The sequence below is a fragment of the Salvelinus alpinus genome, chromosome 7 (assembly GCF_045679555.1).
Source record: "Salvelinus alpinus chromosome 7, SLU_Salpinus.1, whole genome shotgun sequence".
Classification (NCBI taxonomy): domain Eukaryota; kingdom Metazoa; phylum Chordata; class Actinopteri; order Salmoniformes; family Salmonidae; genus Salvelinus; species Salvelinus alpinus.
In genome coordinates, this window is record NC_092092.1 from 12,967,598 (window position 1) to 12,993,789 (window position 26,192).

Here is a 26,192-nt window from a genome sequence, read left to right on the forward strand (position 1 = left end):
GTGACGTCATTGATCGCTTTGTCCATTCTTAAACAGTCAATGGGTCACACATAGTCACACAGTCACAGCAAAGGCTCAGGTCACTCAGCCTCACACACAGTTCACACCAGCTAATGCAAGTGCATATATGTGCGGGTGTGTGTACACATGTTTGTGTCTATGTTAATATGTACAGCAGGATACGTCATTGTTTTAAAATCCCAGATATTTTCATGTGTTTTATATAATTTCCACACTATGAGGTTGGAATAATACTGTGAAATTATGAAAATGATGATAAAGCCCTTTTAGTGTAAGAGCTGTTTGAAAAGATCTCCTGAAATGTCAGCCTGTTTTGGTGGGGTGGAGTTTTGGCTTTCCATGGTAACATCACCATGCTGTATATTAGTTAATAGACCAATTAGAAAGAGAGTTCCAAACCTCTCTGCCAATAACAGATCGTTTCCAGTTTTCCCCTCCTTAATCAGTCCTAGCATAATTCTTGCTTGAGAAATTAGCTTCGAAGCTATTTTTGTTTATTTTTGACCATTTTAATTGAAAACAAACTGTTACCCAGAAATGATTTGATATTGAGATAAAAAAGGCTGCATTGGACCTTTAGATACTCATCTGTGGCTAAATATGATGCCATTATTTCAGCTCTCAGGCAACTTTCTCAATGTAAAACATTTGTCTATTATGTCATGATTCGGATTCAGCCTTGATGCTCCCACCCATCTTCATTAGAGCCTTGGTTAGGAAAAGGTGTGAGGCACAGAAAGTATACAGCCTCGCAGGTAAGTGTCCCACTCGCCATATCAATAGAGTGCTCCCTTTCATTTGTTTTCCTGGATAGTCACCCGTTGAAGTGTCCTGGGGGAAGGATTTTTAATACACCATTGTTGTTTATGATAACACAATGACATGTTACCTATTTACTACTAGTGTTATGCTGATGAATGAGGACCCAAAAGCGACGTAATAGTAACAGAGTCTTTATTCCAGTATTAAACAAATAATGATTCTCCTGGATATAATCAATGGTAATCCAAAACAGGAAACTGAAATCCTCTCGTCAATAGAGAGGAACGCCTGGAGACGCGACCACAGACTGCAGGTCGCTTCGGGAAGGCACTGGCCGTAGCTGACATAGACACCTGCTCACACGCAGCATCTGAAGAAGGCAAAGAACACGACAGGGCGAAACAAGGACACAGGAACAGCAAACATCAAACAAGAATCCGACAAGGACAGGAGCGGAAAACAGAGGAAGAAATAGGGACACTAATCAGAGGGCAAAACAGGGGACAGGTGTGAAAGAGTAAATGAGGTCGTAGGGAGAATGAGAAACAGCTGGGAGCAGGAACGGAACGATAGAGAGAGAGAAAGAGAAAGAACCTAATAAGACCAGCAGAGGGAAGCACAGGGACAAGACATGATCAAAGACAAAACATGACAGTACCCCCCCACTCACCGAGCGCCTCCTGGCGCACTCGAGGAGGAACCCTGGCGGCAACGAAGGAAATCATCAATCAACGAACGGTCCAGCACGTCCCGAGATGGAACCCAACTCCTCTCCTCAGGACCGTAACCCTCCCAATCCACTAAGTACTGGTGACCACGTCCCCGAGAACGCATGTCCATGATCTTCCGTACCTTGTAAATAGGAGCGCCCTCGACAAGGACGGGGGGGGGGGAGGGAAGACGAACGGGGGCGCGAAGAAAAGGCTTGACACAGGAGACATGGAAGACAGGGTGGACGCGACGAAGATGTTGCGGAAGAAGCAGTCGCACAGCGACAGGATTGACGACCTGAGAGACACGGAACGGACCAATGAACCGCGGAGTCAACTTGCGAGAAGCTGTCGTAAGGGGAAGGTTACGAGTGGAAAGCCACACTCTCTGACCGCGACAATACCTAGGACTCTTAATCCTACGTTTATTGGCGGCTCTCACAGTCTGCGCCCTGTAACGGCAAAGTGCAGACCTGACCCTCCTCCAGGTGCGCTCACAACGTTGGACAAAAGCCTGAGCGGAGGGAACGCTGGACTCGGCGAGCTGGGACGAAAACAGAGGAGGCTGGTAGCCAAGACTACTCTGAAACGGGGACAGCCCGGTAGCAGACGAAGGAAGCGAGTTGTGAGCGTACTCAGCCCAGGGGAGCTGTTCTGCCCAAGACGCAGGGTTTCGAAACGAAAGGCTGCGTAAAATGCGACCAATCGACTGATTGGCCCTTTCTGCTTGACCGTTAGACTGGGGATGAAACCCGGAAGAGAGACTGACGGAAGCACCAATCAAACGACAGAACTCCCTCCAAAACTGTGACGTGAATTGCGGACCTCTGTCTGAAACGGCGTCTAACGGGAGGCCATGAATTCTGAACACATTCTCAATGATGATTTGTGCCGTCTCCTTAGCGGAAGGAAGCTTAGCGAGGGGAATGAAATGTGCCGCCTTAGAGAACCTATCGATAACCGTAAGAATCACAGTCTTCCCCGCAGACGAAGGCAGACCGGTAATAAAGTCTAAGGCGATGTGAGACCATGGTCGAGAAGGAATGGGAAGCGGTCTGAGACGACCGGCAGGAGGAGAGTTACCTGACTTAGTCTGCGCGCAGTCCGAACAAGCAGCCACGAAACGACGCGTGTCCCGCTCCTGAGTAGGCCACCAAAACCGCTGGCGAATAGAAGCAAGCGTACCCCGAACGCCGGGGTGGCCAGCTAACTTGGCAGAGTGAGCCCACTGAAGAACAGCCAGACGAGTAGAGACAGGAACGAACAGAAGGTTACTAGGACAAGCGCGCGGCGACGCAGTGTGAGTGAGTGCTTGCTTTACCTGTCTCTCAATTCCCCAGACAGTCAACCCGACAACACGCCCTTCAGGGAGAATCCCCTCGGGGTCGGTAGAAGCCACAGAAGAACTAAAGAGACGGGATAAGGCATCAGGCTTGGTGTTCTTATTTCCCGGACGATAGGAAATCACGAACTCGAAACGAGCGAAAAACAACGCCCAACGAGCTTGACGTGCATTAAGTCGTTTGGCCGAACGGATGTACTCAAGGTTCTTATGGTCAGTCCAAACGACAAAAGGGACGGTCGCCCCCTCCAACCACTGTCGCCATTCGCCTATGGCTAAGCGGATGGCGAGCAGTTCGCGGTTACCCACATCATAGTTGCGTTCCGATGGCGACAGGCGATGAGAAAAGTAAGCGCAAGGATGGACCTTATCGTCAGACTGGAAGCGCTGAGACAGAATGGCTCCCACGCCCACCTCTGAAGCGTCAACCTCGACAATGAATTGTTTAGTGACGTCAGGAGTAACAAGGATAGGGGCGGATGTAAAACGCTTCTTGAGGAGATCAAAAGCTCCCTGGGCGGAACCGGACCACTTAAAGCAAGTCTTGACAGAAGTCAGAGCTGTGAGAGGGGCAGCCACTTGACCGAAATTACGAATGAAACGCCGATAGAAATTAGCGAAACCGAGAAAGCGCTGCAACTCGACACGTGACTTAGGGACGGGCCAATCGCTGACAGCCTGGACCTTAGCGGGATCCATCTGAATGCCTTCAGCGGAAATAACAGAACCGAGAAAAGTGACAGAGGAGACATGAAAGGCGCACTTCTCAGCCTTCACGTAGAGACAATTCTCTAAAAGGCGCTGGAGTACACGTCGAACGTGCTGAACATGAATCTCGAGTGACGGTGAAAAAATCAGGATATCGTCAAGGTAAACGAAAACAAAAATGTTCAGCATGTCTCTCAGTACATCATTAACTAATGCCTGAAAGACAGCTGGAGCATTAGCGAGACCGAACGGCAGAACCCGGTATTCAAAATGCCCTAACGGAGTGTTAAACGCCGTTTTCCACTCGTCCCCCTCTCTGATGCGTACGAGATGGTAAGCGTTACGAAGGTCCAACTTAGTAAAGCACCTGGCTCCCTGCAAAATCTCGAAGGCTGACGACATAAGGGGAAGCGGATAACGATTCTTAACCGTTATGTCATTCAGCCCTCGATAATCCACGCAGGGGCGCAGAGTACCGTCCTTCTTCTTAACAAAGAAAAATCCCGCTCCGGCGGGAGAGGAAGAAGGCACCACGGTACCGGCGTCGAGAGAAACAGACAGATAATCCTCGAGAGCCTTACGTTCGGGAGCCGACAGAGAGTATAGTCTACCCCGAGGGGGAGTGGTCCCCGGAAGGAGATCAATACAACAATCATACGACCGGTGAGGAGGAAGGGAGCTGGCTCTGGACCGACTGAAGACCGTGCGCAGATCATGATATTCCTCCGGCACTCCTGTCAAATCACCAGGTTCCTCCTGAGTAGAGGGGACAGAAGACACAGGAGGGATAGCAGACATCAAACACTTCACATGACAAGAAACGTTCCAAGATAGGATAGAATTACTAGACCAATTAATAGAAGGATTATGACATACTAGCCAGGGATGACCCAAAACAACAGGTGTAAAAGGTGAACGAAAAATCAAAAAGGAAATGGTCTCACTGTGGTTACCAGATACTGTGAGGGTTAAAGGTAGTGTCTCACATCTGATACTGGGGAGAAGACTGCCATCTAAGGCGAACATGGGCGTGGGCTTCCCTAACTGTCTGAGAGGAATGTCATGTTTCCGAGCCCATGCTTCGTCCATAAAACAACCCTCAGCCCCTGAGTCTATCAAGGCACTGCAGGAAGCAGCCGAACCGGTCCAGCGTAGATGGACCGACAAGGTAGTACAGGATCTTGATGGAGAGACCTGAGTAGTAGCGCTCACCAGTAGCCCTCCGCTTACTGATGAGCTCTGGCTTTTACTGGACATGACATGACAAAATGTCCAGCAGAACCGCAATAGAGGCAAAGGCGGTTGGTGATTCTCCGTTCCCTCTCCTTAGTCGAGATGCGAATACCTCCCAGCTGCATGGGCTCAGTCTCTGAGCCGGTGGGAGGAGATGGTTGAGATGCGGAGAGGGGAAGCACCGTTAACGCGAGCTCTCTTCCACGAGCTCGATGACGAAGATCTATCCGTCGTTCTATGCGGATGGCGAGTGCAATCAAAGAGTCCACGCTGGAAGGAACCTCCCGGGAGAGAATCTCATCCTTAACCTCAGCGTGAAGTCCCTCCAGAAAACGAGCGAGCAACGCCGGCTCGTTCCAGTCACTGGAGGCAGCAAGAGTGCGAAACTCTATAGAGTAATCCGTTATGGATCGATCACCTTGACATAGGGAAGCCAGGGCCCTGGAAGCCTCCTTCCCAAAAACTGAACGATCAAAAACCCGTATCATCTCCTCTTTAAAGTTCTGATAATCGTTAGAACACTCAGCCCTTGCCTCCCAGATAGCTGTGCCCCACTCCCGAGCCCGACCAGTAAGGAGTGATATGACGTAAGCGATCCGAGCTCTCTCTCTTGAGTACGTGTTGGGCTGGAGAGAGAACACAATATCACACTGGGTGAGAAAGGAGCGACACTCAGTGGGCTGCCCAGAGTAACATGGTGGGTTATTAACCCTAGGTTCCGGAGACTCGGAAGACCAGGAAGTAGCTGGTGGCACGAGACGAAGACTCTGAAACTGTCCAGAGAGATCGGAGACCTGAGCGGCCAGGGTCTCAACGGCATGACGAGCAGCAAACAATTCCTGCTCGTGTCTGCCGAGCATTGCTCCCTGGAACTCGACGGCAGTGTTGAGAGAATCCATAGTCGCTGGGTCCATCTTGGTCGGATTCTTCTGTTATGCTGATGAATGAGGACCCAAAAGCGACGTAATAGTAACAGAGTCTTTATTCCAGTATTAAACAAATAATGATTCTCCTGGATATAATCAATGGTAATCCAAAACAGGAAACTGAAATCCTCTCGTCAATAGAGAGGAACGCCTGGAGACGCGACCACAGACTGCAGGTCGCTTCGGGAAGGCACTGGCCGTAGCTGACATAGACACCTGCTCACACGCAGCATCTGAAGAAGGCAAAGAACACGACAGGGCGAAACAAGGACACAGGAACAGCAAACATCAAACAAGAATCCGACAAGGACAGGAGCGGAAAACAGAGGAAGAAATAGGGACACTAATCAGAGGGCAAAACAGGGGACAGGTGTGAAAGAGTAAATGAGGTCGTAGGGAGAATGAGAAACAGCTGGGAGCAGGAACGGAACGATAGAGAGAGAGAAAGAGAAAGAACCTAATAAGACCAGCAGAGGGAAGCACAGGGACAAGACATGATCAAAGACAAAACATGACAACTAGAATGCATCTTGAATTTAAAACTTGCTAAATAAGTGATCATTTCCCCCTACCTCAGACTTCTTGAGGTCCAGTTCTGCTGTCACATTGGTAGCCCACTGCACATCCTCCTCCATACTGAGGTGTCCGTTCAGGGTTGAAATGGAAACAAAACGACAGAAAAACAACCTGTGGTTGAAACAACTTCACAATTCTCACTTCCAATTTACATCTAACAGTTCTAACAGCTGAATAGCAAACAGGTTGTCTGTCTAAAGGTCAGTATAACCTGCTCAGGGGACCGGTTGGTTACCAGCTGGGATGTGGCAGTCCGGATGGTCTTATACTTCCTGATTGGAATGCCAGGCTCACCAGGGGCATTGTGAAACCCTAGTAGACCTGGAGCGTGTGTGACCCCCCCCCGACCCCTTACACACACACACACACGCACACACACACACTCTAGAGTCATGAGCACAGGGTGCATTCGTTCCACGAGCTCTTAGTTTTACCCTGCCCCTATGCCAGCCCTGTTAGCTGTCGTTTTACAAGGCCTCCAGACTCCAGGCCTGTAAACACACAGTTTTGGATGATTACGTTATTTATAAGTGCGTCAAGTGATACCTTGTAAATATCGGCAAGGCTCATACCGTGAAGCATACCGTCCTTTGTGGATACAGTTTGACACAAATATCAGTAGGTTTATCAGTCTGTTACAAAAGCCTTTGTATGTTACAAATGTTGTCCACAGTTCCCCGACCCCCCCCCCCCCCCCCCCACACAGCACACCACCCTTTCACATGCACACTTTTGAAAAGCAGCAGATAGCAAAGGTCAGGCTAACATACTGAGCAGCCCACCACCAGAGCATGCTACTTATCTGACATGTAATAAATGTGTCATCCAGTAGGATGAGTCATGGTGATTGATATAAATCTCAGGTTAAGAGGACATTAGAGAGCAGTAAATACAAATAGTTATTACTTGGGCTGTGTGTGTGACATCACCAGAACACATGGGCCGAGAGCAGTGCACAGAACAAGCCTCAATATGAGCATGCCTTCGTGCTCAGACGGATCAATGTAAAAAGGCATACACAAAAGTTATTACATTTGTTTAGATGGCCCCATATTTCTGTACATACACTACCGTTCAAAAGTTTGGGGTCACTTAGAAATGTCCTTGTTTTTGAAAGAAAAGCACAGCGCAAACTGGCTCTAACCAGAATAGAAAGAGGAGTGGGAGGCCCCTCTAGTTTGAGAAACAAACTAGAGGGGCCTCACTAGGCCTCACTAGTCCTCAAAGAAAAAGCCATATCTCAGACTGGCCAATAAAAAGAAAAGATTAAGATGGGCGAAAGAACACAGACACTGGACAGAGGAACTCTGCCTAGAAGGCCAGCATCCCGGAGTCACCTCTTCACTGTTGACGTTGAGACTGGTGTTTTGCGGGCACTATTTAATGAAGCTAGATACACAACTAGTCTAAAGAAGGCCAGTTTTATTGCTTCTTTATTTAGAACAACAGCTGTGCTAACATAATTGCAAAAGGGTTTTCTAATGATCAATTAGCCTTTTAAAACTATAAACTTGGATTAGCTGTAATGCACGTCGTCGGGAGAAGGAGAAGAGGACCAAGGTGCAGCGTGGTAAGTGTTCATACTATTTAATTAAAATATGAAACACTAGACAAAACAACAACGAGGAAAAAACAAAACAGTTCTGAAAGGTGAAACAAACACCCACAACCAAAATGGGGAAAACAGGCTACCTAAGTATGATTCTCAATCAGAGACAACGATCGACAGCTGCCTCTGATTGAGAACCATACCAGGCCAAACACAGAACTATAACATAGAAAAAAGAACATAGACTACCCACCCCAACTCACGCCCGGACCAACCTAACACAAAGACATAAAAAAGGAACTAAGGTCAGAACGTGACAGTATCCCCCCCCAAAGGTGCAGACTCCGGCCGCAAAACCTGAACCTATAGAGGAGGGTCTGGGTGGGATTAAGTGGCGCCTTTGGATCGGCGACCCTCGCCGCCGACCTCGGACTGGGGACCCTTGCAGCGGGCCCCAAATAGATGGGAGACTCCGGCAGCGCCGGACAGGCGGGAGACTCCGGCAGCACCGTAGTGAAGGGCGACTCCGGCAGCGCCGTAGTGAAGGGCGACTCCGGCAGCGCCGTAGTGAAAGGCGACTCCGGCAGCGCCGTAGTGAAGGGCGACTCCGGCAGCGCCGTAGTGAAGGGCGACTCCGGCAGCTCCTGACTGACGGGCGACTCCGGCAGCTCCTGACTGACGGGCGGCTCTGGCAGCTCTTGACTGACAGGCGGCTCTGGCAGCTCCTGACTGACGGGCGGCTCTGGCAGCTCCTGACTGACAGGCGGCTCTGGCAGCTCAGGACAGATGGGCGGCTCTGGCAGCTCCTGACAGACGGGCGGCTCTGGCAGCTCCTGACTGACGGGCGGCTCTGGCAGCTCCTGACTGACAGGCGGCTCTGGCAGCTCCTGACTGACAGGCGGCTCTGGCAGCTCAGGACCGGAGGGCGACGCTGGAGGCTCCGGACTAGAGGGCGACGCTGGAGGCTCCGGACTAGAGGGCGACGCTGGAGGCTCCGGACTAGAGGGCGACGCTGGAGGCTCCGGACTAGAGGGCGACGCTGGAGGCTCCGGCCTAGCTTCCTTCGTTGGAGCGATCGTGCCATAACTCCTCACTGGAGGCTTCGTGCCATGGATCCTCACTGGAGGCTTCGTGCCATGGATCATCACAGGAGGCTTCATGCCATGGATCATCACAGGAGGCTTCGTGCCATGGATCATCACTGGAGGCTTCTTGCCATGGATCATCACTGGAGGCTTCGTGCCATGGATCATCACAGGAGGCTTCGTACCATGGAGCATCACTGGAGGCTTCGTTCCCTGGATCATCACTGGAGGCTTCGTGCCATGGATCATCACTGGAGGCTTCTTGACATGGATCACCACTGGAGGCTTCGTGCCATGGATTATCACTGGAGGCTTTGTGCCATGGATTATCACTGGAGTGGAGAGACACACAGGCCTGGCTCTGGGAGAAGGCACAGGACTCACCAGGCTGGGGAGACATGCAGGAGGGTTAGTGCTTAGCACAGGCACAGAACTCACCAGGCTGGGGAGACATGCAGGAGGCATTGTCCTTGGCTGAGGCACCGGATGCACTGGACCGTGGAGGCGCACTGGCGGTCTCGAGCGCAGAGCTAGCACCACTCGTCCTGGCTGGATCCCCCCTGTAGCCCGGCAAGTGCGGGGAGTTGGAGCAGGCCGCACTGGGCTGTGCTGGCGAACTGGAGACACTGTGCGTAGGGCTGGTGCAGTATACCCCGGGCCGAGGAGACGCACTGGAGACCAGATGCGCTGAGCCGGCATCACCCCTCCTGGCTCAATGCCCACTCTAGCCCGGCCGATTTGAGGAGCTGCGATGTAGCGCACCGGGCTATGTGTGCGCACTGGGGACACCTTGCGCTTCTCCGCATAACACGGTGCCTGCCCAGTCACTCTCTCGCCACGGTAAGCTGGCTCAGGTCTCCTACCGGAGTCCGCCAATCTACCCGTGTGCCCCCCCCCCCCCCAAAAAAAATTCTGGGGCTGCCTCTCGTGCCCGTTACCTCGCGCCAATTCCTCGTAGTGGCGCCGCTCCGCTCTAGCTGCCTCCAGCTCCTCTTTCGGATGGTGATACTCCCCTGGCTGTGCCCAGGATCCTTTGCCGTCCAAAATTTCCTCCCATGTCCAGGAGTCCATGTTCCCACGCTGCTTGGTCCTTTGTTGGTGGGTGTTTCTGTAACGCACGTCGTCGGGAGAAGGAGAAGAGGACCAAGGTGCAGCGTGGTAAGTATTCATACTATTTAATTAAAATATGAAACACTAGATAAAACAACAACGAGGAGAAAACGAAACAGTTCTGAAAGGTGAAACAAACACTAAACAGGAAACAAACACCCACAACCAAAATGGGGAAATCAGGCTACCTAAGTATGATTCTCAATCAGAGACAACGATCGACAGCTGCCTCTGATTGAGAACCATACCAGGCCAAACACAGAAATATAACAACATAGAAAAAAGAACATAGACTACCCACCCCAACTCACGCCCTGACCAACCTAACACAAAGACATAAAAAAGGAACTAAGGTCAGAACGTGACATTTGCTGATGGTTGCTGATAATGGGTCTCTGTACGCCTATGAAGATATTTCATAAAAAATCTGCCGTTTCCAGCTACAATAGTCATTTACAACATTAACAATGTCTACACTGTATTTCTGATCAATTTGATGTTATTTTAACAGACCAAAAATGTGCTTTTCTTTAAAAAACAAGGACATTTCTAAGTGACCCCAAACTTTTGAACGGTAGTGTACTTTAGCATACACACACACACACACACACACACAGGTGCACATCCTCAATTTTCCAACGACACGCACACACACACTGGCTGTTGTTCCTGTGAGCCTGACCGTCTTACTGTGTAACAGTAGGTGAATTATTAATTTTCAGTTAGGAAGGAGGAGGCAGAGTTCACTGGTGCATAAACAGCATTACACGCTCTCTGACACAGATGTAGAATCAGCTCACCCTCACCTTAATCTTCACGTTTATCACAAGTAGTACAAACGCAAAACTGACCTTAGATCAGCGGTTAGGGACATCTTCAGTTTAGTGTGGCAGCCATTTTATCTAAATTATAGCAATTTGCCTTCTTGTTCGTCACCAGAGCATGGAGGACAGAAGACGAACACCACAGACGACTGCTGTCTACAGACTTTCTCTAACATCTCTGAGCCCCTAGTCTTTAGGTAGGTATTTTTGTTGTATTTTTATTATATAAAATATTTTGAATTGTTCTATTCAACCTTCATTTAGCCAAGTTTGTCACTGAGATATGTCTTCATTAAGTTTACTAGTGGCTGTGTGGAGTTAGCTAGCAACAGCAACGTTCAGTCAGTATTGTCAATGTCTTGGTGTGGATAGTTTTAATGGATTTCAGGACAAGCACAGAAAAGTAGGATCTCATCCTTAGCCTTTCCTGGTGTGACACTAACCCTATAATAATTTGAAGGGTGTTTATTTTTGCCCTGTAATGTAAATAAATTTATTGCATAGCCCAACTCTCACTGAGACACCCGCCGGGAATGTGGTCACAGCCAGAATCCCCGAGGTCCAGCACCCCTGGAGAAGTTGGGGACAAGGGCACAGCAACAACTTTTTTCACAATGTCAGCTCCAGGACTCGAACCAAAAACCTTGCGGTCACTGGCCCAACGCTTTAATCTCAAAGCTACCTGCCACCCCTGCTGCATGGCCACAATCTGGCTGAACCCTAACCCTAGCCACAACCCCAATCCTGATCCTACCTTTCCCTGGTCTGACCCCAGGTCAGCATGGTGACTCTGAAACACCATAGTGTGGAGGAACCAGATGACTACAGCTCTCCTGATGCTGACTTCACTGAGATAACACCTGCTACAGTTACACCTGACACCAGGGAGATGCTACTCAGCAGGTATGGCTCTGTGTGTGTGTGTGTGTGTGTGTGTGTGTGTGTGTGTGTGTGTGTGTGTGTGTGTGTGTGTGTGTGTGTGTGTGTGTGTGTGTGTGTGTGTGTGTGTGTGTGTGTGTGTGTGTGTGTGTGTGTGTGTGTGTGTGTGTGTGTGTGTGTGTGTGTGTGTGTGTGTGTGTGTGATTCACGTATATCCATTTTATTCCAGGACTAACAACCTAGCCTTGAGTCTAGTGCTGCTGGTGGGATGCTACTCTGCTATCCTGGTCCCTGCTCTTATAACTTCAGACCCTCTGTTAGGGGCTAACGACAACCAACACACTGACATGGTACTGAACACACACAAAAGCACATGAATACATACAGTTGAGTCGGACATTTACATACACCTTAGCCAAATTCATTTTAACTCCGTTTTTCACAATTCCTGACATTTAATCCTAGTAAAAATTCCCTGTTTTAGGTCAGTTAGGATCACCACTTTATTTTAAGAATTTGAAATGTCAGAATTATAGTAGAGAGAGTCATTTATTTCAGCTTTTATTTCTTTCATTGCATTACCAGTGGGTCAGTAGTGTACATACACTCAATTAGTATTTGGTAGCATTGCCATTAAATTGATTAACGTGGGTCAAATGTTTGGGTAGCCTTCCACAAGCTTCAGACAATAAGTTGGGTGAATTTTGGTCCATTCCTCCTGACAGAGCTGGTGTAACTGAGTCAGGTTTGTAGGCCTCCTTGCTCACACACGCTTTTTCAGTTCTACCCACACATTTTCTATAGGATTGAGGTCAGGACTTTGTGATGGCCACTCCAATACCTTGACTTTGTTGTCTTTAAGCCATTTTGCCACAACTTTGGAAGTATGCTTGGTGTCATTGTCCATTTGGAAGATCCATTTGCGACCAAGCTTTAACTTCCTGACTGATGTCTTGAGATGTTGCTACAATATATCCACATAATTTTCCTGCCTCATGATGCCATTTATTTTGTGAAGTGCACCAGTCCCTCCTGTAGCGAAGCACCACCACCACATGACGCTGCCACCCCCGTGCTTCACGGTTGGGATGGTGTTTTCGGCTTGCATGCCTCCCCCTTTTTCCTCCAAACATAACGATGGCCATTATGGTCAAACAGTTCTATTTTTGTTTCATCAGACCAGAGGACATTTCTCCAAAAAGTACGATCTTTGTCCCCATGTGCAGTTGCAAACCGTAGTCTGTTTTTTATCTGACGGTTTTGGAGCAGTGGCTTCTTCCTTGCTGAGCGGCCTTTCAGGTTATGTCGATATAGGACTAATTTTACTGTGGATATAGATACTTTTGTACCTGTTTCCTCCAGCATCTTCACAAGGTCCTTTGCTGTTGTTCTGGGATTGATTTGCACTTTTTGCACCAAAGTACGCTCATCTCTAGGAGACAGAACGCGTCTCCTTCCTGAGCGGTATGACGTCTGCATGTTTCCATGCTGTTTATACTTGTGTACTATTGTTTGTACAGTTGAACGTGGCACCTTCAGGCGTTTGGAAATTGTTCCCAAGGATGAACCAGACTTGTGGAGGTCTACAATTGTTTTTCTGAGGTCTTGGCTGATATCTTTTGATTTTCCCATGATGTCAAAGAGGCACTGAGTTTGAAGGTAGGCCTTGAAATACATCCACAGGTACACCTCCAATTGACTCAAATTATGTCAATTAGCCTATCAGAAGCTTCTAATGCCATAACATAATTTTCTGGAATTTTCTAAGCTGTTTAAGGCACAGTCAACTTCGTGTATGTAAACTTCTGACTCACTGGAATTGTGATACAGTGAATTAAAAGTTAAATAATCTGACTTTAAACAATTGTTGCAAAAATTACTTGTGTCATGCACAAAGTAGATGTCCTAGCCGACTTGCCAAAACTATAGTTTGTTTACAAGAAATTTGTGGAGTGTTTGAAAAACGAGTTTTAATGACTGCAACCTAAGTGTATGTAAACTTCCGACTTCAACTATATATTTGGGTGCGTGTTGGGTGTATTAAACTGCTTTCTTGTGATGAACTGATTTCTCTTACTCTAGTCTGTGCTGTAGGACTTATTAAACTCCCCTTCCCTCTCCTCTCCCCTCCAGGTCTTACTAAACTCCAAGTCCCTCTCCTCTCTCCTCCAGGTCATATTATACTCCCCGTCCCTCTCCTCTCTCCTCCAGGTCATACTATACTCCCCGTCCCTCTCCTCTCTCCTCCAGGTCATACTAAACTCCCCGTCCCTCTCCCCTCTCCCCTCTCCCCAGGTCATACTAAACTCCCCGTTCCTCTCCCCTCTCCTCCAGGTCATACTAAACTCCCCGTCTCTCTCCCCTCTCCCCTCTCCCCACTCCTCCAGGTCATACTAAACTCCCCGTTCCTCTCCCCTCTCCTCTCTCCTCTCTCCTCCAGGTCTTACTAAACTCCCCGTCCCTCTCCCCTCTCTCACCTCTCCTCTCTCCTCCAGGTCATACTAAACTCCCCGTCCCTCTCCCCTCTCCCCTCTCCCCAGGTCATACTAAACTCCCCGTCCCTCTCCCCTCTCCTCTCTCCTCCAGGTCATACTAAACTCCCCGTCTCTCTCCCCTCTCCCCTCTCCCCACTCCTCCAGGTCATACTAAACTCCCCGTCCCTCTCCCCTCTCCCCTCTCCTCTCTCCCTTCTCCCCAGGTCATACTAAACTCCCCGTCCCTCTCCCCTCTCCCTTCTCCCTTCTCCTCTCTCCTCCAGGTCATACTAAACTCCCCGTCCCTCTCCCCTCTCCCCTCTCCCCAGGTCATACTAAACTCCCCGTCCCTCTCCCCTCTCCTCTCTCCTCCAGGTCATACTAAACTCCCCGTCTCTCTCCCCTCTCCCCTCTCCTCTCTCCTCTCTCCTCCAGGTCTTACTAAACTCCCCGTCCCTCTCCTCTCTCCTCTCTCCTCTCTCCCCTCTCCTCTCTCCTCTCTCCTCCAGGTCTTACTAAACTCCCCGTCTCTCTCCCCTCTCCCCTCTCCCCTCTCCTCTCTCCCCTCTCCTCTCTCCTCCAGGTCATACTATACTCCCCGTCCCTCTCCCCTCTCCCCTCTCCTCTCTCCTCTCTCCTCCAGGTCATACTATACTCCCCGTCCCTCTCCCCTCTCCCCTCTCCTCTCTCCTCTCTCCTCCAGGTCTTACTAAACTCCCCGTCCCTCTCCTCTCTCCTCTCTCCTCTCTCCCCTCTCCTCTCTCCTCCAGGTCTTACTAAACTCCCCGTCTCTCTCCCCTCTCCTCTCTCCTCTCTCCTCCAGGTCTTACTAAACTCCCCGTCCCTCTCCTCTCTCCTCTCTCCTCTCTCCTCTCTCCCCTCTCCTCTCTCCTCTCTCCTCTCTCCTCTCTCCTCCAGGTCTTACTAAACTCCCCGTCCCTCTCCTCTCTCCTCTCTCCTCTCTCCCCTCTCCCCTCTCCTCTCTCCTCCAGGTCTTACTAAACTCCCCGTCCCTCTCCTCTCTCCTCTCTCCTCTCTCCCCTCTCCTCTCTCCTCTCTCCTCCAGGTCTTACTAAACTCCCCGTCTCTCTCCCCTCTCCCCTCTCCTCTCTCCTCCAGGTCTTACTAAACTCCCCGTCCCTCTCCCCTCTCCTCTCTCCTCTCTCCTCTCTCCCCTCTCCTCTCTCCTCTCTCCTCCAGGTCATACTAAACTCCCCGTCCCTCTCCTCTCTCCTCTCTCCTCTCTCCCCTCTCCCCTCTCCTCTCTCCTCCAGGTCTTACTAAACTCCCCGTCCCTCTCCCCTCTCCCCTCTCCCCTCTCCTCTCTCCTCCAGGTCTTACTAAACTCCCCGTCTCTCTCCCCTCTCCCCTCTCCTCTCTCCTCCAGGTCTTACTAAACTCCCCGTCCCTCTCCCCCCTCTCCCCTCTCCTCTCTCCTCCAGGTCTTACTAAACTCCCCGTCCCTCTCCCCTCTCTCACCTCTCCTCTCTCCTCCAGGTCTTACTAAACTCCCCGTCTCTCTCCCCTCTCCCCTCTCCCCTCTCCTCTCTCCTCCAGGTCTTACTAAACTCCCCGTCCCTCTCCCCTCTCCCCTCTCCCCTCTCCTCTCTCCTCCAGGTCTTACTAAACTCCCCGTCCCTCTCCCCTCTCCCCTCTCCCCTCTCCCCTCTCCTCTCTCCTCCAGGTCTTACTAAACTCCCCGTCTCCCTCCCCTCTCCCCTCTCCCCTCTCCTCTCTCCTCCAGGTCTTACTAAACTCCCCGTCCCTCTCCCCTCTCTCCCCTCTCCTCTCTCCTCCAGGTCTTACTAAACTCCCCGTCTCTCTCCCCTCTCCCCTCTCCTCTCTCCTCCAGGTCTTACTAAACTCCCCGTCTCTCTCCTCTCTCCCCTCTCACCTCTCCTCTCTCCTCCAGGTCTTACTAAACTCCCCGTCCCTCTCCTCTCTCCTCTCTCCTCTCTCCCCTCTCCTCTCTCCTCTCTCCTCCAGGTCTTACTAAACTCCCCGTCCCTCTCCCCTCTCCTCTCTCCTCTCTCCCCTCTCCTCTCTCCTCTCTCCTCCAGGTCTTACTAAACTCCCCGTCTCTCTCCCCTCTCCCCTCTCCTCTCTCCTCCAGGTCATACTATACTCCCCGTCCCTCTCCCCTCTCCCCTCTCCTCTCTCCTCTCTCCTCCAGGTCATACTATACTCCCCGTCCCTCTCCCCTCTCCCCTCTCCTCTCTCCTCTCTCCTCCAGGTCATACTAAACTCCCCGTCCCTCTCCTCTCTCCTCTCTCCTCCAGGTCATACTATACTCCCCGTCCCTCTCCCCTCTCCCCTCTCCTCTCTCCTCTCTCCTCCAGGTCATACTAAACTCCCCGTCCCTCTCCCCTCTCCCCTCTCCCCTCTCCTCTCTCCTCTCTCCTCCAGGTCATACTATACTCCCCGTCCCTCTCCCCTCTCCCCTCTCCTCTCTCCTCTCTCCTCCAGGTCATACTAAACTCCCCGTCTCTCTCCCCTCTCCCCTCTCCTCTCTCCTCCAGGTCTTACTAAACTCCCCGTCCCTCTCCCCTCTCCCCTCTCCTCTCTCCTCTGTCCTCCAGGTCATACTAAACTCCCCGTCCCTCTCCCCTCTCCCCTCTCCTCTCTCCTCTCTCCTCCAGGTCTTACTAAACTCCCCGTCTCTCTCCCCTCTCCCCTCTCCCCTCTCCTCCAGGTCTTACTAAACTCCCCGTCTCTCTCCCCTCTCCCCTCTCCTCTCTCCTCCAGGTCTTACTATACTCCCCGTCCCTCTCCCCTCTCCCCTCTCCTCTCTCCTCTCTCCTCCAGGTCATACTAAACTCCCCGTCCCTCTCCCCTCTCCCCTCTCCTCTCTCCTCTCTCCTCCAGGTCTTACTAAACTCCCCGTCTCTCTCCCCTCTCCCCTCTCCTCTCTCCTCCAGGTCTTACTAAACTCCCCGTCCCTCTCCTCTCTCCTCTCTCCTCCAGGTCTTACTAAACCGCTCTGCCTCCCTGCTTGTGCAGCCCTGCCATCCAGGCTGGTGTGTGTCTCGTCTCCTGTCCTTGGACTCCTCCTCAGACCTCCAGGACACCCCTGTGTTCCTCCAGTCGGGGATTGCAGCAGACAGGCGTATTCCCTGGGACTTGGCCCCTCCCCTGGGCCTCCAGGGCTGTGACGAGAGCGTGGCTCGGGCCCTGGCCTCTCTAACTCATCCAGGCCTGCCCCCATCCCTGGAGGGGAGAGGTAGGGGTGGGGGCTGTAGGAGGTGTGTGGTGGTGGGCAGTGGAGGGGTGCTACATGGCAGCCACCTGGGATCCCATATTGACCAGTATGATGTCATCATCAGGTGAATGACCAATCAAACATACAATCAATGTAATTGTAAAAGAATTACATATTTTTAAATCAGATAATATTTTCCATGACCCCCTACTGTACCACCTAAGTGATAGTCTGTTTCTGATATTATAACCAATCTCGTTTTTAGTTTTCCAGACTGCTAAAATAAATACATCAAAGCAACCAAACTAACCTCTACCACTCCTGGTCACTAAGGGGATATACTGGATTAGATTTGTATTGTCTGAAGCTGTGTTTTCCTCCTTCTCCTCTCTCGCCTCCTTCCCCTCCTCTTTCTCCTTCCCCTTCACACTCTTCTCTGTCCTCTCAGGATGAACAACGCCCCAGTGTCAGGTTTTGAGAGGGACGCAGGCTCCAGGACCACTGTCCGTCTGATGTACCCAGAGGGAGCTCCCCTTTCCCCCAACGAGTACAGACACACCTCCCTGGTTACCCTGGTGGTCTACAAGTGCCTGGACCTGGACTGGCTCACGTCTGTCATCACCAAACAGCCTCTGGTGGGAATGTGTTTACTACCTGTTTGTCTGTTTGTTTCCCTGTCAGAGACACAGTGGCTTGAGGAATTTTAGTGCAGATTTGCAGACAGAAAATTACTTCTAAAGTAGCTTTTATACGTTCTGCTGTCCATGGACAGGGTTGGGTAGGTTACTTTCCGTTACAGTTACTACTTACCTGTCCAAGATTTTATCAGTAACAAAACTTTTGGATTACCCTAACATAATCTGCACTTTCAGTTACTGCATTTGGTATGCTATCATAGTGGTCTCTGACTTGTTGTCAGACTCACTCAGGTGGAATAAACTAAAAGGTCAACTGCACTTCCTGATTTGGCCTTGTTTTCATCAATGGTCATTAGGAAATGCTAGCGGCCATGAGCGTAGGCAAACGAGAGTTGTGTTGGGGGTGTGGTTTGATGTGGCTGTTTCATGGGTGTGTCTTTGCCATTCAATCAAAACCTACAAGGACAGTAGCCAGCCAGTTTGAGTTTAAACATTATTGAAAGAAAGCCAACAACATGCATCAAAACATGTCAGGTTTGCTTGATTATGAGCTAGCTAGCTTACGTTAGCTAGCAGGTATCAAACCTGTCTTCAGGTGCAATGTTAGATATGCAAATCTTCCTCTCCCGTTATATGTTAAGGAGAGGCTATGTATTTAGCTAGTTACTTCACAGTATTATAGCCTAGTATCATAGTGGCATTAGCCTATCAAAGAATGACATGTAGCTAGCTAGCCCTTGATCATGACTCTCAGTTCCATTACATTACACTTAAGAGTCATTGGACGAAGGCGTTTTCTGTACGGGGGAGTTTTGTTAAGAGCCCCGATGCTCAATCTGAACATTGCTTGCGGTACGGTTTTAGAAGCATAAGGTCGTTATATTTCATAGAATTTTCAAAAAACAAAAGGTTAAATTGATACACGGATTGATAGGGTTAGGGTTAGTGTTCCCACATGGCCAGATCTCCATGTTACAGCGTTTGTTTACGAAAGACAAGAGGCGACCATTGTGCAAATTAGCTATCTAGTATGCTCCGCACAGCTATGTAAGTGTAACTTGGGAAGTGTAGCAGAAGTGTAGTTTGGTCAGATGGAGGCTCCATAGCTGGATGGATCTTTGCAATACTGCTACAATAAGTGTATTTATTTTACTTGAAGGATTCTTTCTCGCTGATAAAAGGCAAGGGCCATAATGTTTCGAAAGCTGTATCTCAAGCAATGATTATTGATGTTTCAAAACGTTAAAACAGCGTCGGGACTGTAGTTCACATGAGGCAGTCGTAGGCGAAGCTAATGGCTGAGAACTACAGGGAGAAGGCAGAATGGCGCCTAACGTTTTCGAGAGCTATAACTAGCTAGCTATAAACAAAATGTAGCTCCTTACCAACAGCACACCAGTCTCAGGTTTGATGGTTGACAGCCCAAGTAGAACATAGTCAGATTTAATCCATATCCTGGCCATCTGCCTAAGATTGTTGAACAACTTTATGGAAGCCCATTTTCACTGGATATTTGGATAGAGTGGATAAGGGCAAGTACTAACCACTGTCTAGGGAAGACTTTCCAGTGGGCGAGTTCGTTGCCCTGGGTGTGCGGGGTTTGTTCATTTTCAATCATTCCATTTGTCCTCTAAGGAGAGATCTGCACCCGCCTCTGCTGAGTCCCCAACAACTGGGTGTTCCGGTTTTCAGGGGAAATGGAAAGAGAGCCTGTGACACAACTTCCCCTTTCGGACGTTAACAAGGCGACACTCCATCTTAACTCCTCCTCTACATTTACTGGATTGGTTGAACAGTGAAAAATATTATTTTCTTCTTGTCAAGACCAGTATGTAGGGGATCTAGTTTCAGACCAGTATGTAGGGGATCTAGTTTCAGACCAGTATGTAGAGGATCTAGTTTCAGACCAGTATGTAGGGGATCTAGTTTCAGGCCAGTATGTAGGGGATCTAGTTTCAGGCCAGTATGTAGGGGATCTAGTTTCAGACCAGTATGTAGGGGATCTAGTTTCAGACCAGTATGTAGGGGATCTAGTTTCAGGCCAGTATGTAGGGGATCTAGTTTCAGACCAGTATGTAGGGGATCTAGTTTCAGACCAGTATGTAGGGGATCTAGTTTCAGGCCAGTATGTAGGGGATCTAGTTTCAGACCAGTATGTAGGGGATCTAGTTTCAGACCAGTATGTAGGGGATCTAGTTTCAGGCCAGTATGTAGGGGATCTAGTTTCAGACCAGTATGTAGGGGATCTAGTTTCAGACCAGTATGTAGGGGATCTAGTTTCAGGCCAGTATGTAGGGGATCTAGTTTCAGACCAGTATGTAGGGGATCTAGTTTCAGACCAGTATGTAGGGGATCTAGTTTCAGACCAGTATGTAGGGGATCTAGTTTCAGGCCAGTATGTAGGGGATCTAGTTTCAGACCAGTATGTAGGGGATCTAGTTTCAGGCATTTCTTTATTTTGCGCCAACTAGGTTACCACCAGGGCCATGCAAAGCAAAGTTGCCCAGTCTTTTCCCAGAAAACACGGTGCCACCACGTGCTAATAGGCAAGAAGGGGGTATGAATTGTTGACATATGTAAGGGGTGCGTTCTGGCGGCAGAGAAGTCAGACGCAGGAGAGCAAAAACTGTGTTTCCAACGGTGCAGTTTAATAATAAAAACCCACCGGAAAACAGAACAATCAATAAATGGGTACACAACCCGACGCACACCAGACATAACGTGCACAAGCACTTACAATAAACAATACCGGACAAGGACATGGGGGGAACAGAGGGTTAAATACACAACATGTAATTGATGGAATTGAAACCAGGTGTGTGGGAAGATAAGACAAAACAAATGGAAAATTAAAGGTGGATCGGCGATGGCTAGAAGACCGGTGACGTCGACCGCCGAACGTCGCCTGAACAAGGAGAGGGACCGACTTCGGAGGAAGTCGTGACAACATAATTGTAAACTAACCTTCATTTACTCGTTGTGACACATTCAGACTCTAAACTCCGTTTTAGACGAGACTGACTTTATGACCAAAATGATCCTATTTGCACTTTGAATTTAATTTTCGTAAACAGTCTTTCTGAATTTAAAAAGTAATCCAAGTAATTCCAAGAAGTAATAACCTCGTCTTTCAAAAGTATCTGTAATCAGATTACAATACAATTACAATTTTACAATTGTAATACAATTACAAATAAAATTACAAAAATTACAATTTTTGCTTGTAAACGTAAATGAATACAGTTAGTTTTTTTCTAATCAGATTACATGTAACTGATTACATGCAATCAATTACTCCCCAATCCTGTTTATGTTTGTGTTCTAGAGCTGTTTCTGAATTGGTTCTGCTTCCTGTGGTTGTGTTGTCTAGAGCTGGTGGTCCAAGCTGTGGTTCTGGAGAGACGTAGTGGAGAACATTCCTCTGAAGCCGGAGAACATCCAGATACTCAACCCAGAGATCATGCACAAGACAGGCCTAGCACTGCAAAGATACACACAGCAACAGAGGAAGGTTGGTACTACTGATACACACAGCAACAGAGGAAGGTTACTACTACTGATACACACAGCAACAGAGGAAGGTTACTACTACTGATACACACAGCAACAGAGGAAGGTTAGTACTGATACACACAGTACCAGAGGACGGTTACTACTACTGATACACACAGCAACAGAGGAAGGTTACTACTACTGATACACACAGCAACAGAGGAAGGTTAGTACTGATACACACAGTACCAGAGGAAGGTTAGTACTACTTATACACACAGTAACAGAGGAAGGTTAGTAATACTGATACACACAGTAACAGAGGGAGGTTAGTACTACTGATACACACAGCAACAGAGGAAGGTTAGTACTGATACACACAGCAACAGAGGAAGGTTACTACTACTGATACACACAGCAACAGAGGAAGGTTAGTACTGATACACACAGCAACAGAGGAAGGTTAGTACTGATACACACAGCAACAGAGGAAGGTTACTACTACTGATACACACAGCAACAGAGGAAGGTTAGTACTGATACACACAGCAACAGAGGAAGGTTACTACTACTGATACACACAGCAACAGAGGAAGGTTAGTACTGATACACACAGCAACAGAGGAAGGTTAGTACTGATACACACAGCAACAGAGGAAGGTTACTACTACTGATACACACAGCAACAGAGGAAGGTTAGTACTGATACACACAGCAACAGAGGAAGGTTAGTACTGATACACACAGCAACAGAGGAAGGTTAGTACTGATACACACAGCAACATAGGAAGGTTAGTACTGATACACACAGCAACAGAGGAAGGTTAGTACTGATACACACAGCAACAGAGGAAGGTTAGTACTGATACACACAGCAACAGAGGAAGGTTAGTACTGATACACACAGCAACATAGGAAGGTTAGTACTGATACACACAGCAACAGAGGAAGGTTAGTACTGATACACACAGCAACAGAGGAAGGTTAGTACTGATACACACAGCAACAGAGGACGGTTACTACTACTGATACACACAGCAACAGAGGAAGGTTAGTACTGATACACACAGCAACAGAGGAAGGTTAGTACTGATACACACAGCAACAGAGGAAGGTTACTACTACTGATACACACAGCAACAGAGGAAGGTTAGTACTGATACACACAGTACCAGAGGGAGGTTAGTACTACTGATACACACAGCAACAGAGGAAGGTTAGTACTGATACACACAGCAACAGAGGACGGTTACTACTACTGATACACACAGCAACAGAGGAAGGTTACTACTACTGATACACACAGTACCAGAGGAAGGTTAGTACTGATACACACAGCAACAGAGGAAGGTTAGTACTGATACACACAGTACCAGAGGACGGTTACTACTACTGATACACACAGCAACAGAGGAAGGTTAGTACTGATACACACAGCAACAGAGGAAGGTTAGTACTGATACACACAGCAACAGAGGAAGGTTATTACTACTGATACACACAGTAACAGAGGAAGGTTAGTACTACTGATACACACAGTAACAGAGGAAGGTTACTACTACTGATACACACAGCAACAGAGGAAGGTTAGTACTGTTACACACAGTAACAGAGGAAGGTTAGTACTGATACACACAGTACCAGAGGACGGTTACTACTACTGATACACACAGCAACAGAGGAAGGTTAGTACTGATACACACAGCAACAGAGGAAGGTTAGTACTGATACACACAGTACCAGAGGAAGGTTAGTACTGATACACACAGCAACAGAGGAAGGTTAGTACTGATACACACAGTACCAGAGGACGGTTACTACTACTGATACACACAGCAACAGAGGAAGGTTAGTACTGATACACACAGCAACAGAGGAAGGTTAGTACTGATACACACAGTACCAGAGGACGGTTACTACTACTGATACACACAGCAACAGAGGAAGGTTAGTACTGATACACACAGCAACAGAGGAAGGTTAGTACTGATACACACAGCAACAGAGGAAGGTTATTACTACTGATACACACAGTAACAGAGGAAGGTTAGTACTACTGATACACACAGCAACAGAGGAAGGTTAGTACTGATACACACAGCAACAGAGGAAGGTTACTACTGATACACACAGCAACAGAGGAAGGTTACTACTGATACACACAGCAACAGAGGAAGGTTACTACTACTGATACACACAGCAACAGAGGAAGGTTAGTACTGATACACACAGCAACAGAGGAAGGTTACTACTACTGATACACACAGCAACAGAGGAAGGTTACTACTACTGATACACACAGAAACAGAGGAAGGTTACTACTACTGATACACACAGCAACAGAGGAAGGTTACTACTACTGATACACACAGAAACAGAGGAAGGTTAGTACTACTGATACACACAGCAACAGAGGAAGGTTACTACTACTGATACACACAGCAACAGAGGAAGGTTAGTACTGATACATGCAGCAACATAATAATTTTAAAGGACATACAGGTAACTGCCAAAATATCTGAAACACCTGAGTAAATGAGGGAAACAAAGTATTTTGAAAGCAGGTGCTTCCACACAGGTGTGGTCCCTGAGTTAAATAAGCAATTAGCATCCCATCATGCTTAGGGTCTAAAAACGCTGTGCAGACCATTGTTTTTTCCATTATTTTGGCTACCGTGGCTATGCCCCTATAAGATGACAATTAATGGTTTGAGGAGCATGAAAACGATGTAAACCACATGACAAGGCCATCTCAGTCACCAGATCTCAACCCAATTGAACACTTATGGGAGATTCTGCAGCGGCACCATAGACAGTGTTGTCCACCACCATCAACAAAACACCAAATGATGGAATTTCTGTGTCGCATCCCTCCAATAGAGTTCCAGACACTTGTAGAATGTATGCCAAGGTGCATTGAAGCTGTTATGGCTTGTGGTGGCCCAACACCCTACTTTTAAACTATGTTGGTGTTTCCTTTATTTTGGCAGTTTCCTGTACATGTACAGTATAAATGCATACCCAGTGGATGAATGTTTCAATAATTGAATGGCTCTCTCCATGTGGTTTGCTTTAACATTTGGGTCGAAGTGTTTCTTCTTAGATTGATGTAGTCTGAACACGAGTTAGCCTTAATAAACACTTAATTACCATCCTGTCTTCTCTCTAGTTGGTTCCTACGTTAGGTGCCAGTGCGGTGGTGATGGCCCTACAGCTGTGTGATGAGGTGAGCCTGGCAGGGTTTGGTTATGACCTGCAGCATCCCGGTGCCAGACTACACTACTATGAGAGTCTATGTATGGACGCCATCAAGGCCCAGGTACACTACAGTATATAAGAGCAGTGGAGAGAGAATGACAAACACTGATTGTTTGCTGTTCCCATAAAAATATGTGTTAGCTTCTGCTACTAGTAAGGTCCAGGTCAGAGAAGCACTTTTGAATTATATATTTTTCTAATTAAAGTCTCTTAAGTATCTTCCTGTATTGATTGTCTTTGTCCAGGTGGTACATGATGTGAGCGCTGAGAAACTCTTCCTCAGAGACCTAGTGGCTGCAGGTGTCTTGACTGACCTCACAGGGGCGCTGTGACAGAGAGACAGTACCAGGGATGGACACAGTTCTAGCAGTTGTGGTTGGAGGTTTCCACCTTGCCGGCACGGGGATTCAAACCAGTGACCTTTCTTAACAACCCCTGGTTCCTTCTCCTACCATGATGATTCAACCAATCAATGCTTAGTTGAAAAATGTACTATTATTATTTACTATATTATGCACTATAAAAATGTATGTTACCCATTGCTGTAAATCGCTTTGGATTAAAGTGTCTGCTAAATGTCATATGTCATTATTATATATTAAATGTCCAAAGCAGCCGTTTATATATCAATATCAAATCATTTCTGGGTAACAGTTAAGGACCTTACTGTAATAGATTTAAATAAAAATGGGCAAAACAAATATTTCTCAAGCTAGAATTTAGCTAGGACTATCTGGGAGTGGTCTGAGTGGGGAGGGATAACTGAAAACTAGCTGTTATTGGCAGAGGTTTGGAACTCTCTTTGTTAATTGGTCTATTAACTAATTTACTGCATGGTGACGCCACCATGGAAAGCAGAAACACCCTCCCATACAAACCTGCTCATTAGAAGGTCATGTGTAGATTGTGTTTTCAACCAGCAACTATCAGGAAATAACACTGAACTCATTTTTAGACTTTTACAGTTAGATTAATCAGCAATATGATACAAAACCCTGGGAAAACAGAATTTTGACTGCACTGGGCCTGTAAGAACAAAAGATTGACCACCTCTGCACTACTTACCACAACCTGCCCCAACCTCAACACGTTGTAGTACAGTACCTCCCACAACCTGCCCCTACCTCAGCACGTTGTAGTATAGTACCTTCCACAACCTGCCCCTACCTCAACACATTGTAGTACCTCCCACAACCTGCCCCTACCTCAACACATTGTAGTACAGTACCTCCCACAACCTGCCCCTACCTCAACACATTGTAGTACAGTACCTCCCACAACCTGCCCCAACCTCAACACATTGTAGTACAGTACCTCCCACAACCTGCCCCTACCTCAACACATTGTAGTACAGTACCTTCCACAACCTGCCCCAACCTCAACACATTGTAGTACAGTACCTCCCA

At 48.3% G+C, this 26,192-nt stretch overlaps 1 protein-coding gene and 1 long non-coding RNA gene across 2 annotated transcripts; one reads left to right on the plus strand and one right to left on the minus strand.

Annotated features, from left to right (window-relative positions):
• Positions 1–414: 414 nt before the first annotated feature.
• Positions 415–6,560, minus strand: LOC139580480 (uncharacterized). The gene is made up of 3 exons (XR_011676049.1): positions 6,490–6,560; positions 6,275–6,338; positions 415–852 (listed from the first exon to the last, which is right to left on the minus strand). It is a non-coding gene; the product is annotated as an uncharacterized lncRNA (long non-coding RNA).
• Positions 6,561–10,917: 4,357 nt separating this feature from the next.
• Positions 10,918–25,367, plus strand: st3gal7 (ST3 beta-galactoside alpha-2,3-sialyltransferase 7). The gene is made up of 8 exons (XM_071409217.1): positions 10,918–11,043; positions 11,622–11,749; positions 11,955–12,075; positions 17,164–17,522; positions 17,847–18,033; positions 21,407–21,547; positions 24,698–24,847; positions 25,032–25,367. The coding sequence occupies exons 2-8, from the start codon at positions 11,628–11,630 to the stop codon at positions 25,116–25,118; spliced, it is 1,167 nt and encodes a 388-aa protein (XP_071265318.1). The 5' UTR covers positions 10,918–11,043; positions 11,622–11,627; the 3' UTR covers positions 25,119–25,367.
• The last annotated feature ends 825 nt before the right edge of the window (positions 25,368–26,192 follow it).